Source organism: Zingiber officinale, chromosome 1A (assembly GCF_018446385.1).
Source record: "Zingiber officinale cultivar Zhangliang chromosome 1A, Zo_v1.1, whole genome shotgun sequence".
Taxonomy (NCBI): domain Eukaryota; kingdom Viridiplantae; phylum Streptophyta; class Magnoliopsida; order Zingiberales; family Zingiberaceae; genus Zingiber; species Zingiber officinale.
Genome location: NC_055987.1, coordinates 183,330,114 through 183,357,434, shown reverse-complemented (window position 1 = coordinate 183,357,434; position 27,321 = coordinate 183,330,114). Strand labels below are relative to the sequence as shown.

Here is a 27,321-nt window from a genome sequence, read left to right as displayed (position 1 = left end):
AACTCATAATCTAGTAACTTTTGAGTCAGACCTGAACTATCCAATCAACTAGCAGTATTTAGAGTCACAATCAACTATCCAATAAAGCACAGCTTAGTTGACTAATGGCTTGGGCAATGAAGTGTAGAACAAAGCCAATTGGATTATGAGTATTTTAATATAAGTTCATTTGATAAATTTTAACAATATGATCCATATGGGAATTAGAAGAGCATCTTATAATATTTAAATTAAATAATTGTTTGATTATTAATCACGCAATAGAAAATGTCACACCAAGAAATAAGCAAGAAACACTAATCTTAATTTACGATAATTAGATTCACCTAACGCCTAAAAGACCTCCGAATTCCAATCTACCAGATTAATATAGCAAATATCTAAACATGTTTCTACACAAGAAAAGATCGTGGCAACAAAAGCACGTCACTCTCAAATACCAACAAGAGTTGATCGATGCCCAAGCTCTCCCAAATTCACGGCCTAGTAGAGTATCGCCTTAACCGAAGAATAACCATCCTATAATCACAACACGGAGAAGCATAACTAACAAACACTCTTGCACAAGGATAAAGAGAAATTCATAATATGAAACTAACATCGCTACAAATCATGGAGAGATCATACACCTAAAATGCAGGTTGTTGGATCTCCATGGCCAAGCAATGAGTAGGGCTCCTAACCCTCAACTCAAGTCTTATTCAGATCATCCACTAGATGGTTCACCTTCTAGGATTCAATCTTGTATGATATTCCTATGATCTTTAGATACTAGGCTACCTCCACGAAATCTTTTCCCTCCAAATATATTTGGATTGGAATTCAAAACTCGAAGCTCCATTTATCACAACAAGATCTGCGGGCCTAGTTGCCTTTCCACTGCCAACTCTTGCAGTCGTTCGGTCATTTTTTCAGCAACATCAGTGTAAGCTTTGGCAGCTTGAGAATGAGGTGCGGCCAGAACTATGGGTAAACCATCATCAGAGCTGCTTCTTATATCTTGCTCCAGTGGTATCTAAAAGAGAAAGTTAAGTCTCTCATCATGAAAGCAGATCTAAGCTAGAAGAGTAACAGATAGCAAATTCCTTAAATAATAAAATAGCTAAATAAAGAGCATTTAAGTTCAAAAATATAGCGTTGATTTTACCTTCAACATCACAACTTGCATTATCTAAAACGGAAATCATAAATCCGAAGATTAAACAAAACTGACTTGTACAGTTATATTTTAGAAAAAAAAAAGTATGGTTTTGCAGCAAATATTGTACTTGGACCAATTTATTATTTACAACGGGACTAACAATGTGAAATGCAACTTAGATAATAGACTGATACTAAACTGCATCAAGGGGTATATCGCCAAATAGGTAATAAGTATTGCCTTGTATCAGACAATAATGCAAACAAGCCACCCAAAACTAGATGGTCATGTATCGATCCATCATCAGACTTGTAAAGAGCAATCCTATAGGGTTGTACATATCAATATTTTAAACAAGGACACTAACTACTCAGCTCTCACACTCAATAAACCCACTTATCTCTCTCTAGTTCATCCTTTCTCCCATTTAAGTGTACCACGCATCTCTTCTTCTTTAGACACCAAAGAATACTTTTCCATCTTGTATCATTCTTCTCATCTCCTTCTCTTTCCTCGTCAATTTCCCACTACTCTCCTCCCACCTCCATTTTCACTCGTTCCAATAAGCTCTCCTCACTTCCTGCATCCTCCTTCCTACCCACAATCTGCTCCACTCCACCTACCCTCCTCCGCCCTTGCACTCCATAAATGACTGTCTTCTCCCTCCTTATTCTCTTTCCTATTTCAGCCCTCATCTCTACTTCCTACTTTCTTTTCTCCCTCCTCTCTCCTATGTCGTTTGGGGCTGCTACAACATCAACCATGAATTTGAGGAAGAAGGGCTGGCAGAAGAAAGATAATAGAAAGCATTAATAGGGCGAGAACAATGGATTGTGTGAAAAAGGAGGCGCAGGAGTCATCAAAAGGGAAGAAGGTTTAACCAAAAGGGAAGTGGAGCAACAAATGATAAGAGAGAGACTGAGAGAGAGAGAGAGACAAATGAACAAAGGAGAGATAGATAAATATAACATCTTGTTTAAAATATAGAATATTAAATAATGGAAATATTTGTTGATTTCAGAATACGGATGAATTGAGGAGTATTAAGTGATGCGAGCCCTCCATCATTAAACACAAGCCCCCTCTTATACAAATGTACTTGATCGAACAACTTATGTAAAGATAGTATGTCTGATAGAAGACAAAATCAGATGTACTAACCATATTTAGAAAATTGGATTTATCCATATTCTGTGGAAGAAAAAGTCAGACATGTATAAAAAATGTAATTAAGGGTATTAGTTTTTGTGGCTCCCCTCAGGAAAAATTTAGATATACTCAAAATGGTTCTGTACCCATAAACTGTAATAAACAAATGTTGTCTACATTGCTAACAATTTGATCTTACATAAGGAAATGAAATACATTGAACTTGATTGTCATTTCATTAGAGTTATTACAATGAACAAGAACAATGTCCTTTCACCAAGCATTAGTTCTAAATGAAATTGATCAAAACACTTTTGTCCAAAGGCTTCAAGAAGGTTTTGGAGACTCACAACCTCATATGCCTATGCTGATAATCTTTGAAGACAACGTAGAAGCTTTTGGAGACTCAGTCATATGAGGATACAATGATGGAATGTGCATAATTAGAGCAATTCATTACCATATAAGTTAGTGGAATCACCATGACTTGCCAAAATTCATAGCAGAGTACACTAAAAACTAAGTTAATAAGACCAAAAAGGGAAAGGAAAATAATGAGAGAATAAAGTAGGTGCTATCAAGTATCAACTCCACTTGTACACGAACCAAGACACTATCAAGGAGAAATCATAGCCATTAGGCCCCTAGTAATCAAAGACCTAATCTCTAAACCTTAATCTTTGTCAGTGTTCTAAATTGTGGCCGAGATGGCCGCCTAGGCGGGAGGCAAGCATCAACCGCACTGCCTTTGCCTTGGAAAATATTTTCTAATATTTTTCTATTATACTAACTCTTTCTAAGAAGAAAGGGAGGATCACAACAAGAGAGGAAACTAATATTCCAACAGCAGTTGACCTTAAAAGGCATTCAGGAGAATCAGACAAGATGACAGCGTAGAAGCTTTTGGAGACTCATACATATGAGGATACAATGATGGAATGTGCATAATTAGAGCAATTCATTACCATATATATTAGTGGAATCACCATGACTTGCCAAAATTCATAGCAGAGTACACTAAAAACTAAGTTAATAAGACCAAAAAGGGAAAGGAAAATAATGAGCAAATAAAGTTAGTGCTATCAAGTATCAACTCCACTTGTACACGAACCAAGACACTATCAAGGAGCAATCATAGCCATTAGGCTCCCAGTAATCACAGACCTAATCTCTAAACCTTAATCTTGGTCAGTGTTCTAAATTGTGGCCGAGACGGCCACCTAGGCGGGAGACAGGCATCAACTGAACCGCCTTTGCCTTGGAAAATATTTTCTAATATTTTTTCTATTATACTAACTCTTTCTAAGAAGAAAGGGAGGATCATAACAAGAGAGGAAACTAATATTCCAACAGTAGTTAACCTTAAAAGGCATTCAGCAGAATCAGACAAGATGTGTTATGACTCAAACGAAGTCAATAATAGAGTAGGCATAAAGCTAGGGGAGGAGACAATGACAATGGTGCAATTGGTGATAAAGGCAAGAAATATAGATTACTCACTAAACAACTAAAGCTCGAACAAGCAAAGTCATAAAGTAGCAAACAGGGTATTGCATGCATAGTAAAGATGAATACAACACTGTAACGAAAGACTATTCAAGGAGTCAACTAAAGAGGTTTTCACCCAAACCTAAACACGCCACTATCACAAGATCATACAGGCCAATCATCAACACTATAATGAAAGAGTAATCAAGGGAAAGGGTCAACTAAAGGGATTTTCACCAAACCCTATTGACACCATCATAATGAAAAGAGTATTCTAGGAAAAGGCCAACTAAAGGATTTTCACCTTTTGAGTATGATACTATAAGCCACCAGCAAAAGTTAGAGTTGAATTCCACACAACTGAACTACAATCACCTTATACAATCAACCACATTTTTAAAAAAAAAAAAAAATCCTTTATATGCCTAACCTTATCAAATTCCTATTGTAAGTTTTGATCATCATTGTGTTGGTAACACAATGCAGGTAATTAAAATGTTGCTTATTTTATGTTTGGCGGATAAGCTATCATTCCACTTCAACTTCAAATGACACCAACAAAACCAACTAGTTGGAGATGGATGGCATTCCATATAGATAGTAAAACAATAAGCTCCTATAAGAAAGAATGATACATCAGTAAGCCAACTTTTATTTTTTCTGCTTTACTTTCATAAGCAGACTTTGTGGTTGGTTTCAAATTGAGCTTATAAGCATTTAAATGTCTTTTACTAGATTTTATTTTTGCGTAACATGATGTTGAATCAAAGTCAAGTTATAGCTTAGAGCCCCTCCCACCCACCCACTCCCCCTCTTCCTCTTCCTCTTCCTCTTCCTCTTCCTCTTCCTCTTCTCAATGGCTAATAGGATCATGAAATACATTGGGAAACTCGGCGTTGCCACATGAGGTCTTGGGGTCGAAACTCGGCGTGACCGAACATAACCTCCCCCATGTCTTGGCCATTTGCACTAATGGCTACTAGTCACCCGTGATTTACCTCCTCCGTGTTGGCCTAGGGACGGGTTGGCGGAGGCGCTGGGGGCGAGCGAATCGCCTTTTTTGCCACGTGAAATACATTGGGAAACACCAAACTGATTTGGTTGTCGGCATATCATGTGACAATACTACAACAACAACAACCATCAAGCATTATCCCAATAGGTGAGATTGGCTATATGGATCATTCTATGTCATTGGCTCTATTCCTTACTATATCATCATTTATATTTTTTTAAAAAAAATATCTTGTTTTATTGTTTCTAACCAAGTCTTTTTTTTTATTTTCATCTTCCTCATTTAATATGCACATTTGTCATAATTTCATATTGTCTAACTAAAGCATTTATTGGTGCCATGTACATGGCATACGTGTCACGGAATTTTCCCTCAATAGATACAATCCCACTTTCTTTCTAATATTTTCATTTCTTGTCCATCCTTATATATCCGCAGATCCACCTTAACATCCTCATCTCTGCAACTCTCAATTTTTGTTCATGTGTTGGAGTCATAGTAACTATCATGTGACAATGAAATATGACATACTGTACAGGATGGTGCAAAGGCAAATATCAGAACTCATTTAGCTTTTAAATCATGCAACAAGATCTTTCATTAGTTGTGGAAACTCAAGTTTAATGGCATGCATCAATTCATCTCACAAGTTAGCAACAGTTCGCTTGCAATCTAAATTCGTTATGCAACAAATAATGAAATTCAAACAGATTTACCTCTCCCAGATATTTCATATCCAACTCCTTAGCTGTTCTTTGGGTACCACCATTTCCAAAGATATAAGACTTTTCACCACAATGTGGGCACTTGAAGCAACTCATGTTCTCAACTAGTCCCAGAATCTACAAAACAAGAGAAAAATGACTATGTAGTACAAATTATGTAATTAAGTTCTCACAAGGATCAAAGGGAACTGTCATATAATAGCCTTGTATTTTGTGCATTTAAGTATTAGAAAGGCATGACACTAAATTCAAACACCGAAAAAAGAAAAAACTATAGTCATGTTCATATAGCTTGTACACTTAATATGTGCACTTCCTTTAGAATGTTAAGAGCAACATATTCATAAGTTTAGAAACTAACATACAGGAACTTCAACTTTCCGGAACATGTTTGCACCTCTACGAGCATCAATTAAAGCAATATCTTGGGGAGTTGAGATAATCAAAGCACCTGTTGAAACAAGGAGCATACAGATTAAAAATAAAGATCCTCAAATGTCATTATCATATATTTTGCAAGATAAATGGAAAAAAAAAAATTAAGTTCCTAAAATTTTTAGTGCGATAGTGAATGACATGTAAAAAAACAAGGAATATGATGATGGTTGGCAAAACGAATAAGTTGTAATCAATTACTCAATTATATAATAAGGAAAAACATATACACCTCTATTACAGTACAATAGCAAGAAAGACAACCATGCATGTCCCAAATTAAATTCATGCTACCCTATTGAAACAAACCCTATAATATCAAAGCATTTCAACAACACCATGGATCCAAGTATTTGATATTGAAGGCACCAAGTATTTGAAGTTACATAGAAATTCTCGCTTTCAACTGTGATGGAGTTATGCCTGGAAGCAATAAAAATATAGACAACGACAATAAATGGAAAAACAACTTCTATTTACCTAAAAGTAACTGAGGAGGTTTTTGCTCAATTTTTTTCATTTAATGTCTGCCAAAATGGGACAGAAATGAAAGTTGCCTCCGATAATTCTGAAATAGTTCGTGATCATCTTCATTTTATATCTACCCAACAGGAATAAAATGAAAGTTCACCTCAAAAACTCCTCAAATCATTCCATGTGTGTTCAACACAGTGTATTCAATAGCGGCGAATAGCGCGCTACGACCAGCGAACGCTGCAGAGCGTTCGCTGAATCGCGATTGTCCCGAATAGCCCACGCTATTCGGGACAAAAGCGTCGATAGCGCACATAGCGTGCGCTATCATGCCCTAGCGCCCCATAGCGGGCGCTAAAATTACAAATTGCTTACCAATAGCTAGGGCAAAGGTGAGTCGAATCGTGACTGTGGCAGAGGCGAAGGTAGGGCAGACTGCAGAGGCGACAGGCGGCGATCGGCGAGCAGCGAGCGGTGACCTGTGAGTGGTGGCGAGGGACAGCGATTGGAGGTAAGCTTTTCTCCTTCCTTTCGTTTTCTTCGTTTAGGTTTTCCTTCTCGTTTTTTTTCTCGAAGGAGCAAAAATGATTTCGCGATTTCCAGAACTCGGGCATCTAGATCGATCCAGGGTCGAACAGAAAGGATCTGGATCGATCCAGCGACCGATCCAAATCCTTTCTGTTCGACCTTGGAAGGATCTGGATCGATCCAGCGACCGATCCAGGGTCTGGATCGATCCAGCGACCGATCCAGATCCTTTCTGTTCGAACAGAAAGGATCTGGATCGATCGCTGGATCGATCCAATTCCTTGGATCGATGCAATGATCGATCCAGATGCCCTAGATTGATTTTTTTTTTTTTGCTGATTTGTTTCTAATTAATTATTTATTTATTCTGATTTTTTTCTTTTGTTTTTCTAGGATTTTGATTGTCTAGTTAGAATTTGCAATGTCTACGAATTTATCAAAAAAAGATAAAAAAGATATTGGTTGGAAGTATTGTTATCAAAATGAAGGGGGAAAAGTTGTTCGGTGCAAATTTTGTCATCATATATCGAATGGAGGGATTACTCGCTTGAAGGAACATTTAGCTCAAACTCATAAAGGGGTTGCACCTTGTGTTAGTGTTCCGGATGATATTAAGAAAGAAATTAGAGAATCACTTGACAAAATTAGAGCATCTAAAAGTAAACAAACTGAATTGTTACGAGAGATCGGTGAAGGTCCCCAAAGTATGAGTACGCAATCATCAAAAGTTAGAAGTGTAGGGGGAAATTCAATTGGATGTTCTGGTAGTGGTGAATCAAAAGGTAAAGGTACTCTTCATGAGTTTGTTAGTTCCGAACCTCGACAAACAACCCTAAATTCGACATATAAAAAAGATTTGTTGGTTGATGTGAAGCGTAGAATTGGTCATTTTATTTACTCTGCCGCACTTCCGTTTAATGTTGTGAATGATCCTTATTGGCTGCCTATGGTTGAGGGCATTGCGGAATATGGAAGAGGGTTCAAGCCTCCTTCAATGCATGAGTTAAGAACTTGGATACTTAAAGCTGAGGTTGATGGCATCAACCTAATATATGAGGAGCATAAAAAGGCATAGAAAAAATATGGATGCACTATTATGTCCGATAGTTGGACGGATGGAAAGAATAGAAGTTTGATCAATTTTTTAGTAAATAGTCCCGCCGGCACTTTCTTTTTGAAATCTATTGATGCATCAGATTCTATTAAAAATGGGGAATTGATCTTTAAATATCTTAATGATGTTGTTGATGAGGTGGGAGAGGAACGGATAATGCTTCGAATTGCATTAAGGCGGGGGAAAAAATTATGGAGACTAGACATGAAATTTGGTGGACACCTTGTGTGGCGCATTGCATTGATCTAATGTTGGAGGATATTGCAAAGTTGGAGATTTTTTCTAACACAATTGAGCATGCTAAGATGGTTGTGAAGTTCCTTTATGGTCATGGGACTATACTTTCTTTGATGAGAAAGTATACAAACGATAAAGAAATTCTCCGTCCCGCTGTTACTCGCTTTGCTACTTCATTTCTCACTCTTCAGAGTATGTATAAGGTTAAAAGGCGACTTGAACAAATGTTTGCTTCCGAAGATTGGGTTAGTTCACCACTATCTCAAACAACTCGTGGAAGGTCGTGAAGAGAATTGTTATTAATGATCCCAACTTTTGGCCACATGTTGCATTTGTGTTAAGAGTGTTGTTCCTCTTGTAAGTGTGTTAAGGGAAGTTGATTCGGAGGAGAGATCGGCCATGGGATATATTTATGAACTTATGGATAAGGCAAAAGAGACAATAAAATTTAATTGTGGGGGAGTTGACAGAAAATACAAACCCATTTGGAAAAAAATTGATTCACGATGGACTCCACAACTTCATCATCCTCTACACGCGGCCGGGTACTATTTGAATCCACAATTGCGTTATGAAGAAAGATTTTCTTATTGTGATGAAGTTAGAGATGGATTGTATACTTGCATGGATAGGATGTTGTCTTCTGATGATCGTCTTAAAGCAGACATCCAATTGGACTTGTATGATAAAGCTGAAGGAGAATTTGGAACTCCAATAGCAAAACGAACAAGAATGTTGCGAACTCCGGGTAAAATTTTCTTCTTGTAACCGTTCTTGTAAAATTATACTAGCATTCATATTTTAAAATTATATACATTCTTGTAATTTTTTTTAATGTTATTACTTATTAGTCTCGTGGTGGGAACGTTTTGGAAGTAAGACACCCGAGCTTACTACATTTGCAATTCGAGTGCTTGGTCTCACTTGTAGTGCTTCGGGATGTGAAAGAAATTGGAGCACTTTTGAATCGGTGAGTATTCTAAGTTTCTAACTCTACTTGAATTTTAATTGTTTTATAATTTTCATATCATTGTTTATTTTTATATATATATGTTTTCTTTTTTGTAATATTAGATTCATACAAAAAAGAGAAATAGGCTTGAACATGCAAAGTTGAATGCGTTGGTGTTTGTGAAATATAACTTCAAGCTTAGGAGAGAAGTATTAGGAGGAGAGACAAGATTGATCCCATTGTAGTTGATGAAATTAATTCAGATGAATGGATAACTGAGAAAGAAGGTCCAGTTCTCCCCGTAACTACTAAATGGCTTGAAGATGATGAATTATTTGAAAGTGATCCTATTTTGAGTGTGCCATCTGCTACCTTTGAAAGTCTTTTTGACTCAGATAAGCGAGTCGAAGATGTTGAGTATATAGTTGAAGTTCCTCCTACGAATTCAAAAAAGAGTTGCTGAAAATTCAAGTAAGCACTAAGCATATGTAAATTGTTTATTTATATCTACTTCATCTATAATTGATTCTTAAATGTTGTATCTCTTATATAATAGGTGGAAGCAAAGACAAACAAGCAAGGTTGAGTCTTGTTGATGTGGAAGATAATCATCTTGATGCTGAAAATTATGGAGTAATTCCAACTTTTGATAGTGGAAATTTTCCAACCATAGACACTATTGATGATGATAGTGATATAGAGTTGGATGATACTGATTATTTTTAAGTTATGTTGTTTTAATTATAAGACTTTTTAAATTGTTGGTATGGGATATTTTGACATGTAATGAATTATTATGATTAATTTTAGATTATGTTATTTTTATTTTACTTATATAAGTATATTTTATTTTTTAAAATTTAAACATTGACGTGCACGAAAAGCTTGCGCTATACACTACGCTATTTACGCTACGCTATGAACCAATGCTACGCGATTTAAAACACTGGTTCAACATCATTTTGTGCCAATCCAAATGGGACAGAAATGAAAATTACCTCACAAACTTCTCAAACACTGAACTTTTTATTGTGTTAGGTTTAAACCACAACTTGTGCAAGAGTTTCGCCTGGATCGAAACGATGCAATTTTGGTATCGTATCATGTCAATACAGTTTCAATTGATTTTTAATTTTTAAATATAAATGTTTTTAAAAAATAAGTAAATATATATTTTTTTAAAGAAAATTAATATATCAATAATTTAAATTAAAATTGCTACATCTTAATATATTATCTTACTAATACCAAAAGGAGTTACGTGAATCAGATGGAACCATTGGTTCTTGCAATATTCTGATTAGATCAACTCCATAGTTTTTCAACATTAAATAATTATCCTATGACATGCAATATTGACAACATGTCTCGATTGACCCCTAAAAGTTGGATTTGAACTGACACCACTGAAATTGGAAGTCGTACAAGCACATGATAAACATACGTCCCCAAGCTCAGATATAATTGATCACTATATGATGCATCAAACCTATAATAAGAAGGCTAAGAGTACGATGAACTTCGATCAGAATCAATATTTGTTGACAATAATTAATAATAATTTTTTCAATATTTACTTGCATCCAATTTATATTTGCAGGACACTACAAAAGAATCGCTAAAGAACCATATGCCTCTCGAAATAATCGACTTTAGGGGTAGGAAAAAATATCAAAAATTCAGTATACCGCATATACCATATTGAAATATAATGAATCATACCGATATTATTGGTATATCAGAAATTTCGGTACAGTATTATACCTACCAAATTTTTCAATAAAATATTATACCGTACTGAATTTTTCGATATCGGTATCAGTACAAGTTTTAATATTGGTATATGCGTACTGATATCGAAATTTTAAAATAAACAATATTAAATTTTACCATACCGGTATATCAAAAATTCGGTATACCAAAATTTCGATATATCGGTATGAATTTTTTTATACCTCATTTTTTGGTATAGTATACGATATATTAGTTTAGGGTTTGACCTCCGATACCTTCAGTAGTACTAGAGTATCAAGAGGCTTCCTAAACTTCAAAAGTGAACATAACCATCATTTCAGCTTTTTTTATGAAACAACGATTTTAATAGAAGAACCCAATTGCTCCTGTTCGTAGAATCTCCCCATTAATAAATTTCCTCATTAATCCGTGAACCCAATGATGATTATAAAGAAATTTTTGTTAACGATTGACCTTTTTTTACTACATTCTTTACTATATCGAGTTTACCGATATCTGCCATCATTAAAACAATATAGTGTTCGATACTTTTGCTTCAATAACTCTCTAACCCTCTTGAAGTTGGCATCATTGTCTGTAATGACCTGCACTACATATTCCCCTCCTATCTATTGAACTACGTTATCCATCAAATGATATATATATAAGATGCATCATGATAATTTGCAGTTGCATTTATGAAATATCACATTTCTATCGCGGTATAGTAGAAAGTTGATAATGCTCATCCGTGTAGGTCATGTTCAGCTATCACACATCAATGTAACCTTATATAAGCCCCACTGTTTCTTGCATGATAGGATCCAAGTCTTGATTTCCTACACTTGTTCATCTAAATAAGGACCAACAATTTCATATGCAATCGAAGGTTGAATACCACATCTAGATTTTTAAATGTTGGATAACATGCTACAGTAGTTTGTGTTGTTTGCTGCATTAGAAGGCATTCGATTGAAATGAAAAATTTAGCAATACTTTAACCTATTGATTTCTTCATGTCCCTTGTATAAGCATCATCAATCCTAGTATGTTTGATAGCTTGGTCTAGGAATGCTAGTGGGTCAATATCAACAATATTAACTGCACGCCTACGTCCCATTGAAGGAAAGAAACGACAAATACCACCTTATGTTGAAGTAACCCGAACACTTTCACTCCTCCCTAATGTTGCAATGTTGCTGCAATAGTTGAGCCGGCTAAGCCACTTCAACTATCACCAACTATAGCATCACTATATTGCATATGTTGCTTATATTCATATTGAGTTCGAGAGGCACTAAAAGCTGCTAAAAATTCTTCATTATTTGGATATTCACTACGACCTTCAAATTAAAAGCTCCAGGCATCAAGCATTTCACGTTGTTGTTGTTTACACCATCAAGTTTCGCTTTCGTTGTACGATAAATTTCTTTAGAAATTTTTGGGCATTTAGAAACATCCAGATATCCACAAGCAAGATGTGGCTTAAGGTGTATGATCCCACCACCACGTCCAATCATATCGCAATGTAAACATTGCCAATGAAATCGATTTTCTAATCGACATGCATGTCTCTAAGCTAGATCATAAGATTATTATTTTGGTGTCATTATTTATACATTATAAAAAATTAAGAGTGTAAAAGAGCAAATAATTTAGAATAAATATTCATAATTACGGCATTAATAACATTAATACAATAAAATTATCGGATAAAAAATATTTAATTTTAATAAAAAATAATAAATAACTATCTTTATATATATTTAAAAATTGTAAATAATTATTATATTAAATATTAGAATTTTACCTTAAGATAAAAGTTTAAATATTTATAAATATAAAGATTAATAAAATTAAAATTTTAATTAATAAATATAACAACAACAACAACCAAGCCTTATCCCACTAGATGAAGTAAGCTATATAGATTCTTTTACGCTATTGAGCTCTATCTCTTACTGTATCATCATTTATACTTAAATGAATTTTATCTTGTTTTATTGTTATTAACCAAGTCTTTTTTTGGTCTTCCTCTTTCTCGTTTGATATGTGTTTGTTATAATTTCACATCGCCTAACTGGAGCATTTATTGGTCATCTAAGTACATGCTCGTACCATCTTAAACATATCTCTCATAGTTTTTCCTCAATAGATGCAACTCCGACTTTCTCTCTAATACTCTCATTTCTTATTTTATTCATTCTCGTATATTCACACATTTGCCTTAACATCCTCATCTTTGCAACTCTCATCTTTTGCTCATGTGCTCGAATTATAGCCAACATTCAAATTTATATTAACATATCAGGTCTAACTGTGATTTTGTAAAACTTTCCTTTTAAGTTTTAGAGTTACTTTACAGCCACATAAAACACCCAACGCTCTATTTCATTTCAATCATTCTGCTTGTATTTTATGTAAGATATCTCTCTCAATCCCTCCATCGATTTTGTAAAAATGATCTTAAATATTTAAAGCTCTTGGTTCCGGACAACTCATCATCTCCTATCTTAACAATTATCTTATTACGTCTAATATTGCTAAACTTAAATTCCATATATTTGGTTTTTATTCTACTAAACCTCAAATCTTTTCCTTCTAATGTTTCCCGCCAAGATTCTAGTTTAGCATTTACTCCTTCACGTGTTTCATCTACCAAAATAATATCATCTGCAAACAACATGCACCACAGTGACTTGAATGTGTGTAGTGAGTTCGTATAAAAAAATAAGGACTTAGAGTTTATCTTGATGTAACCCTATCTTTATCATAAATGCTTCAGTTACTCCACCTGAAATATTTACTCTGGTTGTTACATCCTCATACATATCCTTAATTAATTCAATATATGTTACGCTAACACATCTTTTTTCTAAAATTCTCCATATAATTTCTCTTAAGACTCTATCATAAGCTTTTTCTAAGTCAATGAATACCATGTGTAGATCTTATTTTTGCTCCCGATATTTTTCAATTAGTTATCTAAGAAAATATATAACTTCTATTGTCAACCTTCCAGGTATGAACCCAAATTGATTTTCAATCATTGTGATCTCCTTAATTTTTTTCTATTACTTTTTCCCAAAGTTCCATTGTATGACTCATTAGTTTAATACCCCAAAATTTTGTACGTCTCCCTTATTCTTACATAAAGAAATTAGAATATTTATCCTCTATTGATCAATCATTTTTTTCATTTTCAATATCATGTTAAATAATTTTATAAATCATTTAATACTTTATTTCCCTAGGCACTTCCATACTCTATCATAATATTATCTGGTCCAAAAGTTTTTCCATTATGCATCTCATTCAGTGTTGTTAGAGGCGCGAGGCGCACCGAGGCGCAAAGGGCTCATAGAGCCCGAGGCGTGAGGCGCGCCCGAGGCGTGAGGCGCGCCTGAGGCGCGCGCCTCTTGAACATGAGGTTGATGACTACTAAACTATTGACACACTTATAAAATATGTCAAATATGATAACTATTAATATTCCACACACATCAATATCAAATATAATAAGTAAAGCAACACCATCAATATCAAATATAACAAGTAAAACAACACCATGATAAAATTAATAAAAGTTTCAACTTTCTAATTTAAACTAACAAAGTTCATCAAAACAAGCGTAATAAGTCAAATTAATCATCAAGCTCAAGATCATCCTCATTGTATTCTTCTTCTTCTTTATCTTCATCTTCTTCAAATTCAATTTCTTCTTCTTCTTCTTCTTCTTCTTCTTCATCTCGAAGTCTTAGAGATGAGTGTCTCATAGAGGAAGATGTATTTCCCTTCTCGACTTGTTTAGGCCTAACATGTGAACTAGAGGTCATGGATGCAATATTTTTTCCTCTAGTACAATATTCAGGCTCTTCAGCTCCACTAGCCCTAGCAACGACATCCCATGTCAAGTCATCACCTTCAAAAACCAACTCATCTTCTTCATTATCACTTTCTCCATCCATTCTACCCATCAACCATTCATTACTATCATCAATATCTGTCAAAGAGATGGGGTCAATCTTATCACGTGTGTCATACCGAAGTTTTAAGGCACGATTGTATTTCACAAATACCAAATCATTTAAGCGTTGCTGAGCTAGCCTATTCCTTTTTTTTACTGTGAATCTACAAAATGTCAAAAATCACAATAAGTATAATAAAATAACAAAAAATATTTTCTACTTATAAAAGTAACATACTAATAGTATTACATTTATATTTATTACATACCTGCTCAAATACACTCCAATTGCGCTCACAACCAGAAGCACTACAAGTGAGGCTAAGCACTTTAATAGCAAACTTTTGCAATTCTGGGGTATTTGCTCCGTAGCATTCCCACCATTCTGCTGGAGATAATGCTCTTCTATGTCTAATTGCCACATTCCTCCCAAATAGCCCTTCTGCCTTTCGATATATAGAGAGCTGGGCAGTGATTTTATCTTGCTCGGCAGCGTTTGAAACCAATCTCTCCATAGTTTCAAACAAACCATTCACCACTTCTCCACATATATTTGAATCTGTGTATGAATAAAAATATTCTGGATTCAAATAATGTCCTGCAGCATGCAGAGGCCGATGAAGTTGGCATTCCCATCTCTTATCAATGATCTCAAACACTTCTTTGTATTTCTCTTCTTTCTCCTTAAAGGCCTTCATAATTGTTTCTTTTGCCCTATCCATAGCCTCATAAATATAGCCCATTGCAGGTTTTCTTTCGCCATCAACCAATCTCAGAACACGGACTAAAGGCCCATATATCTTTAAAATATGTACAATACTGCTCCAAAATCTAAGTGTCATGATGATTTTAGCTACCTTCCTCCCCGCTGCTTCTTTTGCCCATTTACTCTCTGTCCAATCCTTTGAAATGAACATTTTTCTTAAATTTTGCTTCTGTAGGTGCATCCTTTCAAGAGTGAGAAAAGCAGTAGCAAATCTTGTGACACCCGCCTGACAAAGCTCTTTTTGTCTTGTGAATTGCCTCAACATATTTACCATGCCGGGGCGAACATAAATGTAAGCATTCACACTCATTGTCTTCTTCAATGTTGCTTTAAAATCAAGCAATTTCCCAATATCTTCTAAGATCAAGTCGACGCAATGAGCAGCACAAGGAGTCCAATACAAGTGTGGCATTTTTGCTTCTAATAATTTTCCTATAAAAGAAGTTAGAAAACTAGATAATTTTAACATATATAAGAAAAAGCATAATGATAAGAAAAAATTAAATAAATTCTTACTAGCAAGCACATTGTTACTTGCACTATCCGTTACAACTTGAATAACATTTACTTCTCCTACACACTCCACAAATCGATCAAGCAACTGAAATATTTTCTCTCCAGTTTTTGCATAATCAGAAGCATCAACCGATTCGATGAAAACTGAACCTTTAGGAGAATTCACTAAAAAATTAATCAATGTCTTCTGCCTTTTGTCTGTCCACCCATCTGCCATCAAACTACAACCATACTTTGCCCATTCTGTTTCACACGACTTAATGTAATCATTAGTCACATTATCAATAGCCTTTTAAAGAAAAGGAACCCGCACCTCATGATAACTAGGTCCTTTTAGAACTACACCATATTGGTCAACCAAGTCCAACAGCCTTTTGAAGCTTGAATAGTTAACGGCATTAAAAGGAATTGCCGCATCATACATCCACTCAGTTATAGCCATACAAGTTTTTTCCCTCAATTCTTTCTTGTATGCCTCATTTATCGTAGTTTGTCTCTCTTTACCCTTTCTACTTTCAACATTTTTTTGCACATTAGGAGCAAAATATGTATCCATTGGACCTATTTGTCTTGGCCTTTTTTGCATATTCACTGATCTAGAACTTGTACTTGTACTTATAGGCGGTACAGCTTTAGCTCCAATATCATCCATATCAATATCATCACCAAGAGGGTCTACATTCTCAAAATCTAATGTCGCAAGTTTAGAAAGATTGTTTTTCTCTGCCTTTTTCTCCATGAAATTTTTTATTTCTTCACGTACATGAGGCGGACATTTCTTGCAAGTCGTAGTATTTCGAAACCCTCCAACAAGATGTTGTTTTGCATGATAGATACCTCCTTTTGTAACTTTTTGATAAAAGTTACAAATCAAATCATTTTTGTTATTCGGATTAGCTCTTTGAAAATAATTCCATGCCGGATCTTTTGATATATATGTTGGAGTATCACTACTACCTTCCATGATAATTGAACAAGAAAATAACCTAAAAAATTAAAAACAAAATAAAAAAAATTAATGAATTAATGGAATGGTAAACTACTGTACGTCTGTACCTAGTATCAACAATAATAGAAAAGTACTGTACCACTAGTACCAGCAATAGAAAAATAGGAAAATAAAAAGAAAAAATAGGGACAACATCACAGGCTTGAATTGCTTATGCAAAAAGGGAGAGAAAATATTTACACATCGCATTACCAACAAGCACATTGTCTGCACATTATTTTAATTAGCTAAAAGTACCAGTAAACAGGGACAGCAGCAACAATTTTTTAGTCCCAGCAACATAAAACAAAAAAAACAAAAAGAAAACAGCAAAATAAAAAAAAAAGGAGGGGGACAGCATCACAGCAGCAGCAGAAATGGGACAGCATCACAGCTCAGCAGCAGCTGTCAACGGGAAAGGAAAAAAACAAAACTGCTGCTGCTTTGCTGTCAACGGGAAGGGAAAAACAAAAAAGAATGCTGCTGTCTGCTGTCTTGCCTTCAACGGGAAGGGAAAAAACAAAAACGAAATAAGAGGAAGAAGATATAACAGAGAAGAAATGAAAGTGAGCAGTGAAAACGCGAACAGAAGAAGAAGGAAAAAAAAAGAAAAACCAGAAAACGAAGAGGAGCGAAGAAGCGAAGCGAAGAAGATTACCAAAGAAGAAGATGAGAAGAAGAAGATGAAGTGAAGAATAGAAAAACAAAAAAAAAAAAAAGAAGGAAACGACGCATACCTGGGCAGCGACGGAAGCAACTCAGCGGCGGCAGCGGCAGTGGAGGATGGCGCGACTCTTCTGCAAGGTTTCTTCTTCTCCTTCCGTTATTTTCTTCTTCCCTTTTCTTCTCCGTGCCCTAATTCCAAACCAAATTATGTTTGAAATAGTTTTTTGGTTAGAAATCGTGAACGGGAAGGATCGCGCGATGCCCTACCATCGCGCGATGCGCTTCGATCGCGCCTTCTGTGAGGCGCGAAAGCGCCCTAGGCGCGCCTAGGCGCGCGCCTGGTGAACAGCGCCCGCCTCGCGCTGTCGAAGGGTTTTTCCTCGGCGCCTTGTGCGCTTGACGCCTCAGGCGCGCCTGAGGCGCGCCTTTAACAACCCAGATCTCATTTAAACTTATTCTACTTCTAAAGTTTGAATTCTACGATAAAAATTTAATTCTATACCTATTAACCTACTTAAATTACCTAAGTTGATCACTTAAGCATTTATTAAAAAATTAATGAAAATGTCTCTACCACCGCTCTTTTATTTCTCCGCTCTTTTATTTCTCCATCATTTACTAGTACACAATTACATTCATCTTTAATATGTTTTATTTGGAAATAACTATTCTATAAATGTCTTTCCCCTTCTTTTGTATCCAATTTTTTATATAATCATTCAAAAGCTTCATTTTTTTATTCATTCACTACTTTCTTAAACTCTCTTTTTTTCACTATCATATTTTTTTTTAATTTTCCTCGTTCTTACAAATATATAATTTTTTATTAATTGTTCATTTTTCCTTCACTTTCTCTTGTACTTTCTTATTGCACCACCAAGATTCTTTATTTAGTGATACATATCCCTTTGACTCACCCAGTACACTTTTAGCTACTGTTTTCAACTTTGATACCATCTTATCCCATGTCGTATTAGAGTCATCATATATTTCACCTAATACTTGTAATACTATCTTCTCTTTAATATATTTTGCTTCCCATCCTTTAATTTTCATCACTTAATTCTAGAAATCGTATATATTTTCTTTTTATTGATATTATACTTGAAGCGTATATCCAACACTACTAACTTAGGTTGAGTAGTTGAGCTTTCTTCAAGAATGACTTTGCAATTTTTACAAATCTTTCTATCCTTCTTCCTAACCATAAGAAAGTCAATTTGCGATTTATTATTCCCACTTTTAAATGTGACTAAGTGTTATTGTCTTTTATTAAAAAATATATTAAGTAATATAAAGTCATATGCTATCGCAAAATCTAATATAATTTTTCCTTCTTCATTTCTCGTTCCAAACCCATAACCCCATGTACCCTCTCATATTTCTCATTTTTCACTCTGGCATGCTCATTTAGATCACCTCTTATTAAAATCATTTCATTTTACAGAATATTTTATCATACTTCATCTAAGTCATCCAAAAACCTTAATTTGGTAGTTTTATCTAATCCTACCTACGGTGCATATATGTAATTATATTCATAGTTACTTTCGCCACTATTATCTTAAAGGCTATAACTTGATTCGCTTTTCTAACTACGCCTACAACTTCATCCTTTAACGAACTCTAAAATTTTAATTAATAAATATTATAATCATATTATTAATTATGAGTTTAATTAATTATTTATTAATTTATATAATATTTAGAGATAATTCCTATTTATATAATAATTAATTATTAATTAAAAATTATATATATTAAATAATACATTATATATTTATATATATTAAAAGCATTATATTGAATTTTTAATAAAACCCTATTCACTTGTGAATCGCGATTTTGCTTCCGCCGATTCCGCCTTCTCGTGACTTTGCTGCCCTCCTCTATTCGCGATTCCAACTGCCAGCATCTCTTCTCTACTTAAATTTAAAATCTACTATGGTACCTAACTATCCAAAGAAGTGTGATCATCGCCTCGCCACCACTACTAAACTCTCGTCGGTTGCCTTTGTCGATCGCCTTCACTAACCTAATCTCTAGCTAATTGTTTATATAGCTTTTTTTCATGATTAACGTGATCTCGTGATTGACAAAAGGAATCAAATCGATTCCTTCTGTCGCGTACTATGCCAAATAAGACGCATGTGAAGACGCACGCAATGATGCATGCGAAATTCTCATTCCGATACTTCATCAGAACGATAAAAATCGTGTCAATCGAACGGGCATGATATTTTAAACTATGGTTTAAACTTCCCTGGTAATAAAGGTGATTTTAATGAAATTACTCACTAAGTGCCCCTCATCGTCAGCCCCACAAGGAGATGAAGGGAGGTAAATCAAAGTATTGAGCGGTCTCTTAGGTGGGAGGGCATTTAATTTTTAGGAGAATGAACCCCGTGGGAATCGACCCTTGCCCAATGAAGCAACTCTGCCACCCGAGTACCAACTCGGCTATGCCCGTGGGGGCAACCCCTCGAGTAAACACGCCAATGAAGGCAATGTTTTCTCAATTTCTTTCTATTGTTTTTTACTCGAATCCAAATCATTTCCTTTCTCTCCTCCAAATATACAAGGCATGATTAATTTATGTAACATACTAATGGCATCTTCGAACAAGCCCATCTCATAGTAATCTACTTTCACTCATTTTATCTATCACAGTTATGCCTAATAGATGTTATGTGGTTACATAACTATATGCAATGTTTCACTATAGTGCATATGCTATATGAAATATCATATATGAGGCCAATATGTAGTCCAGGGTGTCCAATATCCAATTTAGATGAACCACTATGAGGATAGCAAATGGAACTAAGCCTATAAATAAGTCATAATCAAATCGATTGAATAAAGTACACTCAACTAAAAAATGGAATGATGAATCCAACCTCTAGCACGAATATAATGAAGTAATGCAGATGAAATGAGCGTGTGATTAGGAATTTCATGATAAGAACAATGGTATAATTTTTAGATAAAAAAAAATGCCCTACAAAGCATCTCTATTCATGTAACTTCTTGTATAAACAATGAATATTCATAGTTTTACAGCATCAAAATTTTAGATACAATTGATTATATATGGTAGAAGTGTTTGTTTGAATTCTGCCAGCATCACTAATGCAGCCCAGTAATATAAAACAGGAGTGTCATTTTCAAAAGACCAATACATTAGCTCTTTAAGATGTCAAACATTCAATTTAGGTACCGGACAATTGCAGTCTTTGGGAAATAGACAGCTGAGCATCTCCTGTTCCTGGAGGCATGTCAACAATGAGGAGATCAAGATCTCCCCAAGCAACTCCTCTGGTCATTTTCTCAAGAGCACTCATTACCTAGAGTTAGATTTAGCCGAATGTCAGAGAAAAGAAGCCTTAACACAAGGAAAGTTGGAAATGAGGAAAGTACAGAATGAAATGAGATAACTTTCACATATTCATCGACCCTTTCCATTTTAAGCCGCTTAACCAAAAGAGAGAGAGAGACACACACAAATCAAGTAAGGTTGTTGAAAAAACAAAAGAAACCATTATATGACAAGAAAAGGTATAATGAGTAATTGAACATTTTCCTAAAAGAAACCTATCCATAATAGTATTTTCAACAAACTAGCTTGCATCAGAATAGAATCATATTAGTGTATATGTAATTATAGGAAAAAGTGTCGGTGAGATAAGGCTGTTGCATTTGATTCAGTCAACCATCTTATATCCAATTAGAACATCAACCTGTATTAAACAGAGCGACACTGATGAAAAATAATCAACTTCGATCTACCCAATCAATTATTGATTAAACAAATCAACAGATTCAAATCATCAAGATTTGACCAGGTGAGTAGATTTGAGAACAAGCCAAGTGATAGATATTAATATAGTAGTCAGATTTTCTTTATTTCACCTTGACCTGAATAATTCATGCTGTATGAGAACATATGGCCCATATAGATCAAAGGTCTGCCAACTACCATAGGAACATATAGAAAACACAGTAGGGCACAAAAAAGCTGTCAGATAGAACAACAAACCATAGGACCTCTCCAAACAATTGGGGCATCTTTTTCAACAAGAAAACCAATGGACATGCACCGGACTTTATGATTCTCAATAGGGATCATTTTCATATCTGCAAAAACATGTTTTGTTGCTGAAAGAGAATAAAAATAAAGTACCAGAAGATTTGCAAGGTACATAAAAGAGGTATAGATTAGACGACTGACAGTAAATGGTTCTGCAGAAATGCATTCATTGAGATACTGTTGGATTATTATGTTTGTTAAATGGCTTGGTGCCAGCATAGGAATACATATGCCAAAAGAGCTTAGGAACAGACAAAAGTAGGCACATGGATGCAATGTAAGTGAGAAAGGGAATCCAATAGACGGTTGATACATTGACAACATCTCACAATGGTTAAACAATTTAGGTGTCTAGAACTGCAAATATGTATCCTTTGTTCCCAAAAGCTTAAACCTCTAGGCTCAATTTTATGACACATATATGTAACATTATAAAATATAAAGCATGCATTTACAAAAATTCAATCATGCATCAGCAGATAAAAACTAATATGAGACATCATCGATACTAAAATCTATGTTAGACTCAGATATGAGTATCTAACGTAGACATGGATGTAGACATCAAACAAATGATTTTTCCAAAAATGAGGACATGGAGAAGCAGCAGAAAAATGTCCAAATCTTCAACATAGGTAAACATTTTAATAGGTCAAGATTAATATATTGTTATTTCATTATTTTAATTTTACCTATTTAAGGATTAAATGTTTTTATTTAGTCAAATCAGTGCTGGATCCAAGTTATTACAGGGGCTGATTTGTCACTAATTGGACTCAACTTTGGTCTAAATTTAGCAGGGGATCCCTAAAATGTAGAATTAGGATTGGATTAGTTGAAACTCGAATGGAGTTCAATTTGGACTCTTAAGTGCCGCAGAATCAAGAGTTTTTTAGCTGAATCGGTCATGAATCTATATTGCTCCTTTTTTCCAAATCATGAAATCCACTCCCTTACCTTTCCTCCTCTCTGTATTGCCCACACGGCAACCTCCTCTGAGTCATGCCAAGCAGGAGATCTCCAGAACCTCCCTTCTTGAATCCCAGAGTTCAAGCAATAACGAGAGTGGAACTTCTCCCTACTAGACATGGCAACATAATTAAGTCTTCTCCACTTCATCCTCTCTTTTCTAGCGCCTACTCTCCTTAGTCTTCCTATTTTCTTCCCCGCTACCCATTCTTCTTTTGCTAAATCCATCTGAGAAAACCATCTGGCTCTTCAAATTCAGTTTTATATCTGTGCTCGTGTCATGTCATCTCGAGACAGGTGCAAGAGGAGGTTTCACTAGGTCCAAGTATCACAGCATATAATCTATATTTGCCTTGTAGCAAAAACAAGAAGAAGAAAATGATCACTTAAGTTGTATTAAACCAAAGGAGCCTGCACAACACAAGCAATCATGACCAATGTTCTTTACAAATAACTTGTTCACATCCAGCCTATAAATCAATGAACTAAGTAAACCTGCTCCTTATTTCTAGTAGTCAATACTAGCTATGACAATATTTTGGTAAGTAAACAAATGACTATATAGCACAAGATTCATTTCAAAGAAAATAGAAATTTTGAGGGTTTTTTTAAATGTCTAAGCTATCAAAGGTATATAAAAAGAACAGCACCTGTTCTCACTTCTGGCTTTCCTTGGAGATTCATCATTGTAGGGATGGATGGCCCGTATATGTCAGCATCTAGTAGACCAACCTTGAGCTGAAACGTATTGGCAAGTACAACCGCCAAGTTAACTGTAAAAGTGAAAATCAGGGGCAGTTCTTCATTATTCCTAAGAATGAACATCTAAACAACATAAACATTAAATATATATGTTATTTCAAACATGAAATTGATAAAACAGATGAGTGCATATAGACAGTTTGAAACATGACTAACTAAATTGTCTAGGGTTCAAAATGATAGTGAAAATAATATTACAGAGAGGCATGACTTCAACCAATGTAGTCAATAATTCTGGTAAAAGCAACTTTAGCAAAAGAAACTCCTTATGTTCTAGGATTATGGTGATTACAATTTACAGGAATAAATAGTATTAAGTGAGAGAAGTAGGAGGAATTGCATTTCATTAGATCGGCATACTAACATAATAAGCTATACTCAAGGCTGGGGTACTTTTTTGACTTCTGAGCAAGAAGTTGGATCATAGAATCTTTTCTAGAAAATATAAATTGTAGGTAATCTTAGTGGCTGATTTGCACAGTGGTTTATTTAAATCAGTTCCTTTTAAGTCTCATACATAGCTCAAGTTCGTTCATTTAAGTTTTATGTGTTATTTGTTGACATTATATTTTCAAATTAGAAAGTAATATTTGGTATAAACTTGATTAGCACATATGTGGCAAGCAGTGGCAAATCTAATTGGTATTCAAAAAGGTAATTATATTGACCAATATGGCTAACATATATCCACGAAAAAAATTTGCAGTAATAAATCCATTCACTTCATAATTTGTCATAGAAAATATGTTATGCAAAGAACACAATGCATTATTTATAATGTCTGTGGATTTTAACACCCCATAGGATGCCATGTCTTTAAAGAAACCACCCTTCTTCTGTGAAACCATGCTTTAAATGAACGACCAGTAGAGGAGCTGCCAACACCAAACCGGACATTGCATCAAAAGGGAATATGTGCACAGGATACCCTGTACAAATTAGTCATGTTGAAATCTGTCAGCATCAACAACACCCAAGAAGTTTGTTGGGGTAATGAAGGTGGCAGAGATTGTAAAAGATAACTGTATGGCGCAAACCGAAGCAACTTTGGTTGATGCCAGCAATAGCAATCTGGATGCAACTCACATGGTTGAACCAGAGAGATTGGCTTAGCACATGTATGAGTCGAAGAAGTCTCATTACTGGCACCAACAGGAAGGAACATTAGTAGAGTTGGTGGTGGTGGAGGAGAGAGAGTGAGTGACGAGAAGAAACAACTTAGGCTACCACCACTGTCTACTCTGAGAGGGTCTACCATGACACTTGTGGGAGCTTGGAAGAGCAGCAGGAATGGAATTGGGCATAGGAAGAAACTCAAATCTTAGCTTCATTACATCTTGAAACAGTTGCGGTGTAGAGACTGTGAAGGTTTGCATACAATTGGTCGACTTCAAGAGACTGTTGAGGTGTGAATACAATTTATCTACTTCAAGCACACAGTTCTCATCAAATTGGAGTTGATTGGCTAAGAAATGTGGATAAGTTTTCATACTGCTTTCTAAACTGAAGGCAATTAATACTCAACCTTGTTCACCTGCTTCCTTCGAAGAAATATATGGTTTCCTTAGAAGAAATATTCTTCACCTAATTGCTTTGCGCTACTAATTCTCAAACCATCTCACCTCTACATGTTTTTCTGTTCTCCACAACTCCTGCTCTCGCCAAACAGAAGTCTGGCATAGTATGTCTGCTCCACAGCTCCTGTTGACACCAAATAGAATGTGATTTATGTTTGCTACAATGATTTTTCTCCACCTCAATCTACTGTCTTCTCCATCTGCACCTATTTTCTTTGCTTCACATGACATGTACATTTCTTCACCTCTACATGAACATCTTTTTTTTCGGCTATAATAAAAACAGCAATTTTTTGTTTCATTTTTTAATTGGATTATAGTTGATATGTATTAGTCAAGCACTGGCTTGTTGTCCCAAGTGCAAATCATAGTCAATGTTCGCCTTCCCCGGCTCTTCATTATAGTGTTTGTCAAAGAAGGAACATCAGGCAGCCTTATTTTGCATTTCTACTTTTAAATTGTCTTCATTGCCCATGGTCGTGAGCATGGCCAAATCTTCCTGCTCAGCAAATCTTCCTTCGCCCACCAGATGCAAGATAACATACACCCTCCAATATAGCGGTCACAAGGCATTGTCCTAACCCCTCTGAAGGTTTCCACTTGCATGATTCTGCAATTTGTTTCTTTTACTGAGATCAGAGATGATCTTGAATTTGAAGTCAGAGTTTTAAAAACAACTCACCTTTATCCCTACCTCAGTTACCATACTGGATTCAGATAATCCATATATGGATCCATTCATGCTTGGTGTTTGCACATCATCAACTGGCTCAAATTACGAAATGGATTAGTCACTGAGTGCACTCATAAACTTTATTATATATATATATTGACAATCCATAATATTATCACATTCATTGTCAAACAGAGCTGGCTACATGAATCTTACTCCTTCCATTTTGCTATTCCCTTATGCTGCACAGAGATGCTCACCCTACTCCGAGTACGCTTTAATTCAAAAAGAAGAAAGTTATCAAGATTTATGATGGTAGAGTCAATAGTAAGAAAGAACCAGGAAAAGAACTCAAAGTCATCGGCAGAGCAGACCTTCGACATTATGTTGCTACAACGAGTTAAATATCACATCAGAGATAAGAATCATAACCTTAGAGGGGTTAGAACTTAACTGACAAAGTTATTCTGAATTCTTGCACTAAATTCTTAGCAAGAAGCAAAACCATCTGCAACCTCCTAATGAAAAGATAAACTTTTTCCTCGAATACAAAAGGCACTCAGTACCTTCGTTTAATAAGAATATAGCATTAAGAACTATGTAGTTCTTGTTCCTAAACTGCTAAACTGATTCTAATCAAGCCCAAGAAAAAAGAGATAAATCTGGTGAAGTGAAAGAACTAGACCTGCAGTGGTGGACTTCCCAACTCCACCCTTGCCTGAAGCAACAGCAACTATATCCTTAATTCCATCAATTGACCCTTTAGTCGCATTTGTGCTGTATGGTTTGAAGCCACTCCAACACTAGTCCAGAAAGCAAAAAACAAATAAGGAAATTAGGAAAAAAGAATAGTTCTACTTAGCTTTCATGATCAAAGATTGTGAACACCAACCATGAGTCTCAGCCAGCATTTTGCAGAAGTCAATCTGTTCGTCCCACTTGAGATAGTCATTCACTTCTTCAAAAAGCTAATTGAATTCGAACAATTAATAGAATGTATCATGGAAATAAGTCTCGAGCCGTGCCGCCCGAAACGGGCGGTTTTTACCGTTCCGACTCGGGACCGGCACCGGCACCGCACGCACAACAATTTCGCGTGCGTCACACGGGCGCAACAGAAGGAAGAAGAAGAAGGAGGAAGAAAGAAGGAAGAAAGAAGGAAGAAGAAGAAAGAAGGAAGAAAGAAGGAAGAAGAAGAAGGAAGAAAGAAGAAAAAACGAATCAATTTGGGGATGAAGGCCTACCTCGAATCATCGGTGCGAAGCGGCGGCTGCAGTGAGGGGGCGGCGGCGGCTGCGGTGAGGCGGCGGCGAGAGCAAAATCGCGATGGGAGAGGAAAAGATTAGGGTTTAGTA

At 35.5% G+C, this 27,321-nt stretch overlaps 2 protein-coding genes and 1 long non-coding RNA gene across 7 annotated transcripts; 2 read left to right on the top strand and 1 right to left on the bottom strand.

Moving 5' to 3' along the window:
- Positions 1 to 347: 347 nt before the first annotated feature.
- On the bottom strand, positions 348 to 27,321 carry LOC122038601 (iron-sulfur protein NUBPL-like). Of its 5 annotated transcripts, none has more exons than XR_006127906.1 (10): positions 27,211 to 27,292; positions 26,859 to 26,934; positions 26,652 to 26,769; positions 23,605 to 23,727; positions 21,935 to 22,032; positions 21,116 to 21,242; positions 5,884 to 5,969; positions 5,510 to 5,635; positions 600 to 1,015; positions 348 to 519 (listed from the first exon to the last, which is right to left on the bottom strand). XR_006127906.1 is itself a non-coding variant. In XM_042598409.1 (10 exons), the coding sequence occupies exons 4-10, from the start codon at positions 25,394 to 25,396 to the stop codon at positions 845 to 847; spliced, it is 789 nt and encodes a 262-aa protein (XP_042454343.1). In that variant the 5' UTR covers positions 25,397 to 25,903; positions 25,976 to 26,058; positions 26,183 to 26,241; positions 26,652 to 26,769; the 3' UTR covers positions 348 to 844. The 5 variants fall into 5 exon arrangements, 3 of the variants coding, with proteins under 3 accessions (XP_042454343.1, XP_042454341.1, XP_042454342.1); XR_006127905.1 differs by having other exon boundaries at positions 630 to 1,015; XM_042598409.1 differs by lacking the exons at positions 26,859 to 26,934; positions 27,211 to 27,292 and adding exons at positions 25,339 to 25,903; positions 25,976 to 26,058; positions 26,183 to 26,241 and having other exon boundaries at positions 348 to 1,015.
- Positions 8,588 to 9,662, top strand: LOC122038603. The gene is made up of 3 exons (XM_042598410.1): positions 8,588 to 9,054; positions 9,158 to 9,276; positions 9,381 to 9,662. Exons 1-3 carry the CDS (start codon positions 8,706 to 8,708, stop codon positions 9,501 to 9,503), a joined length of 591 nt encoding a protein of 196 aa, XP_042454344.1. The 5' UTR covers positions 8,588 to 8,705; the 3' UTR covers positions 9,504 to 9,662.
- LOC122038604 lies at positions 15,755 to 18,153 on the top strand. Its single transcript, XR_006127907.1, has 3 exons — positions 15,755 to 16,017; positions 17,804 to 18,033; positions 18,128 to 18,153. It is a non-coding gene; the product is annotated as an uncharacterized LOC122038604 (long non-coding RNA).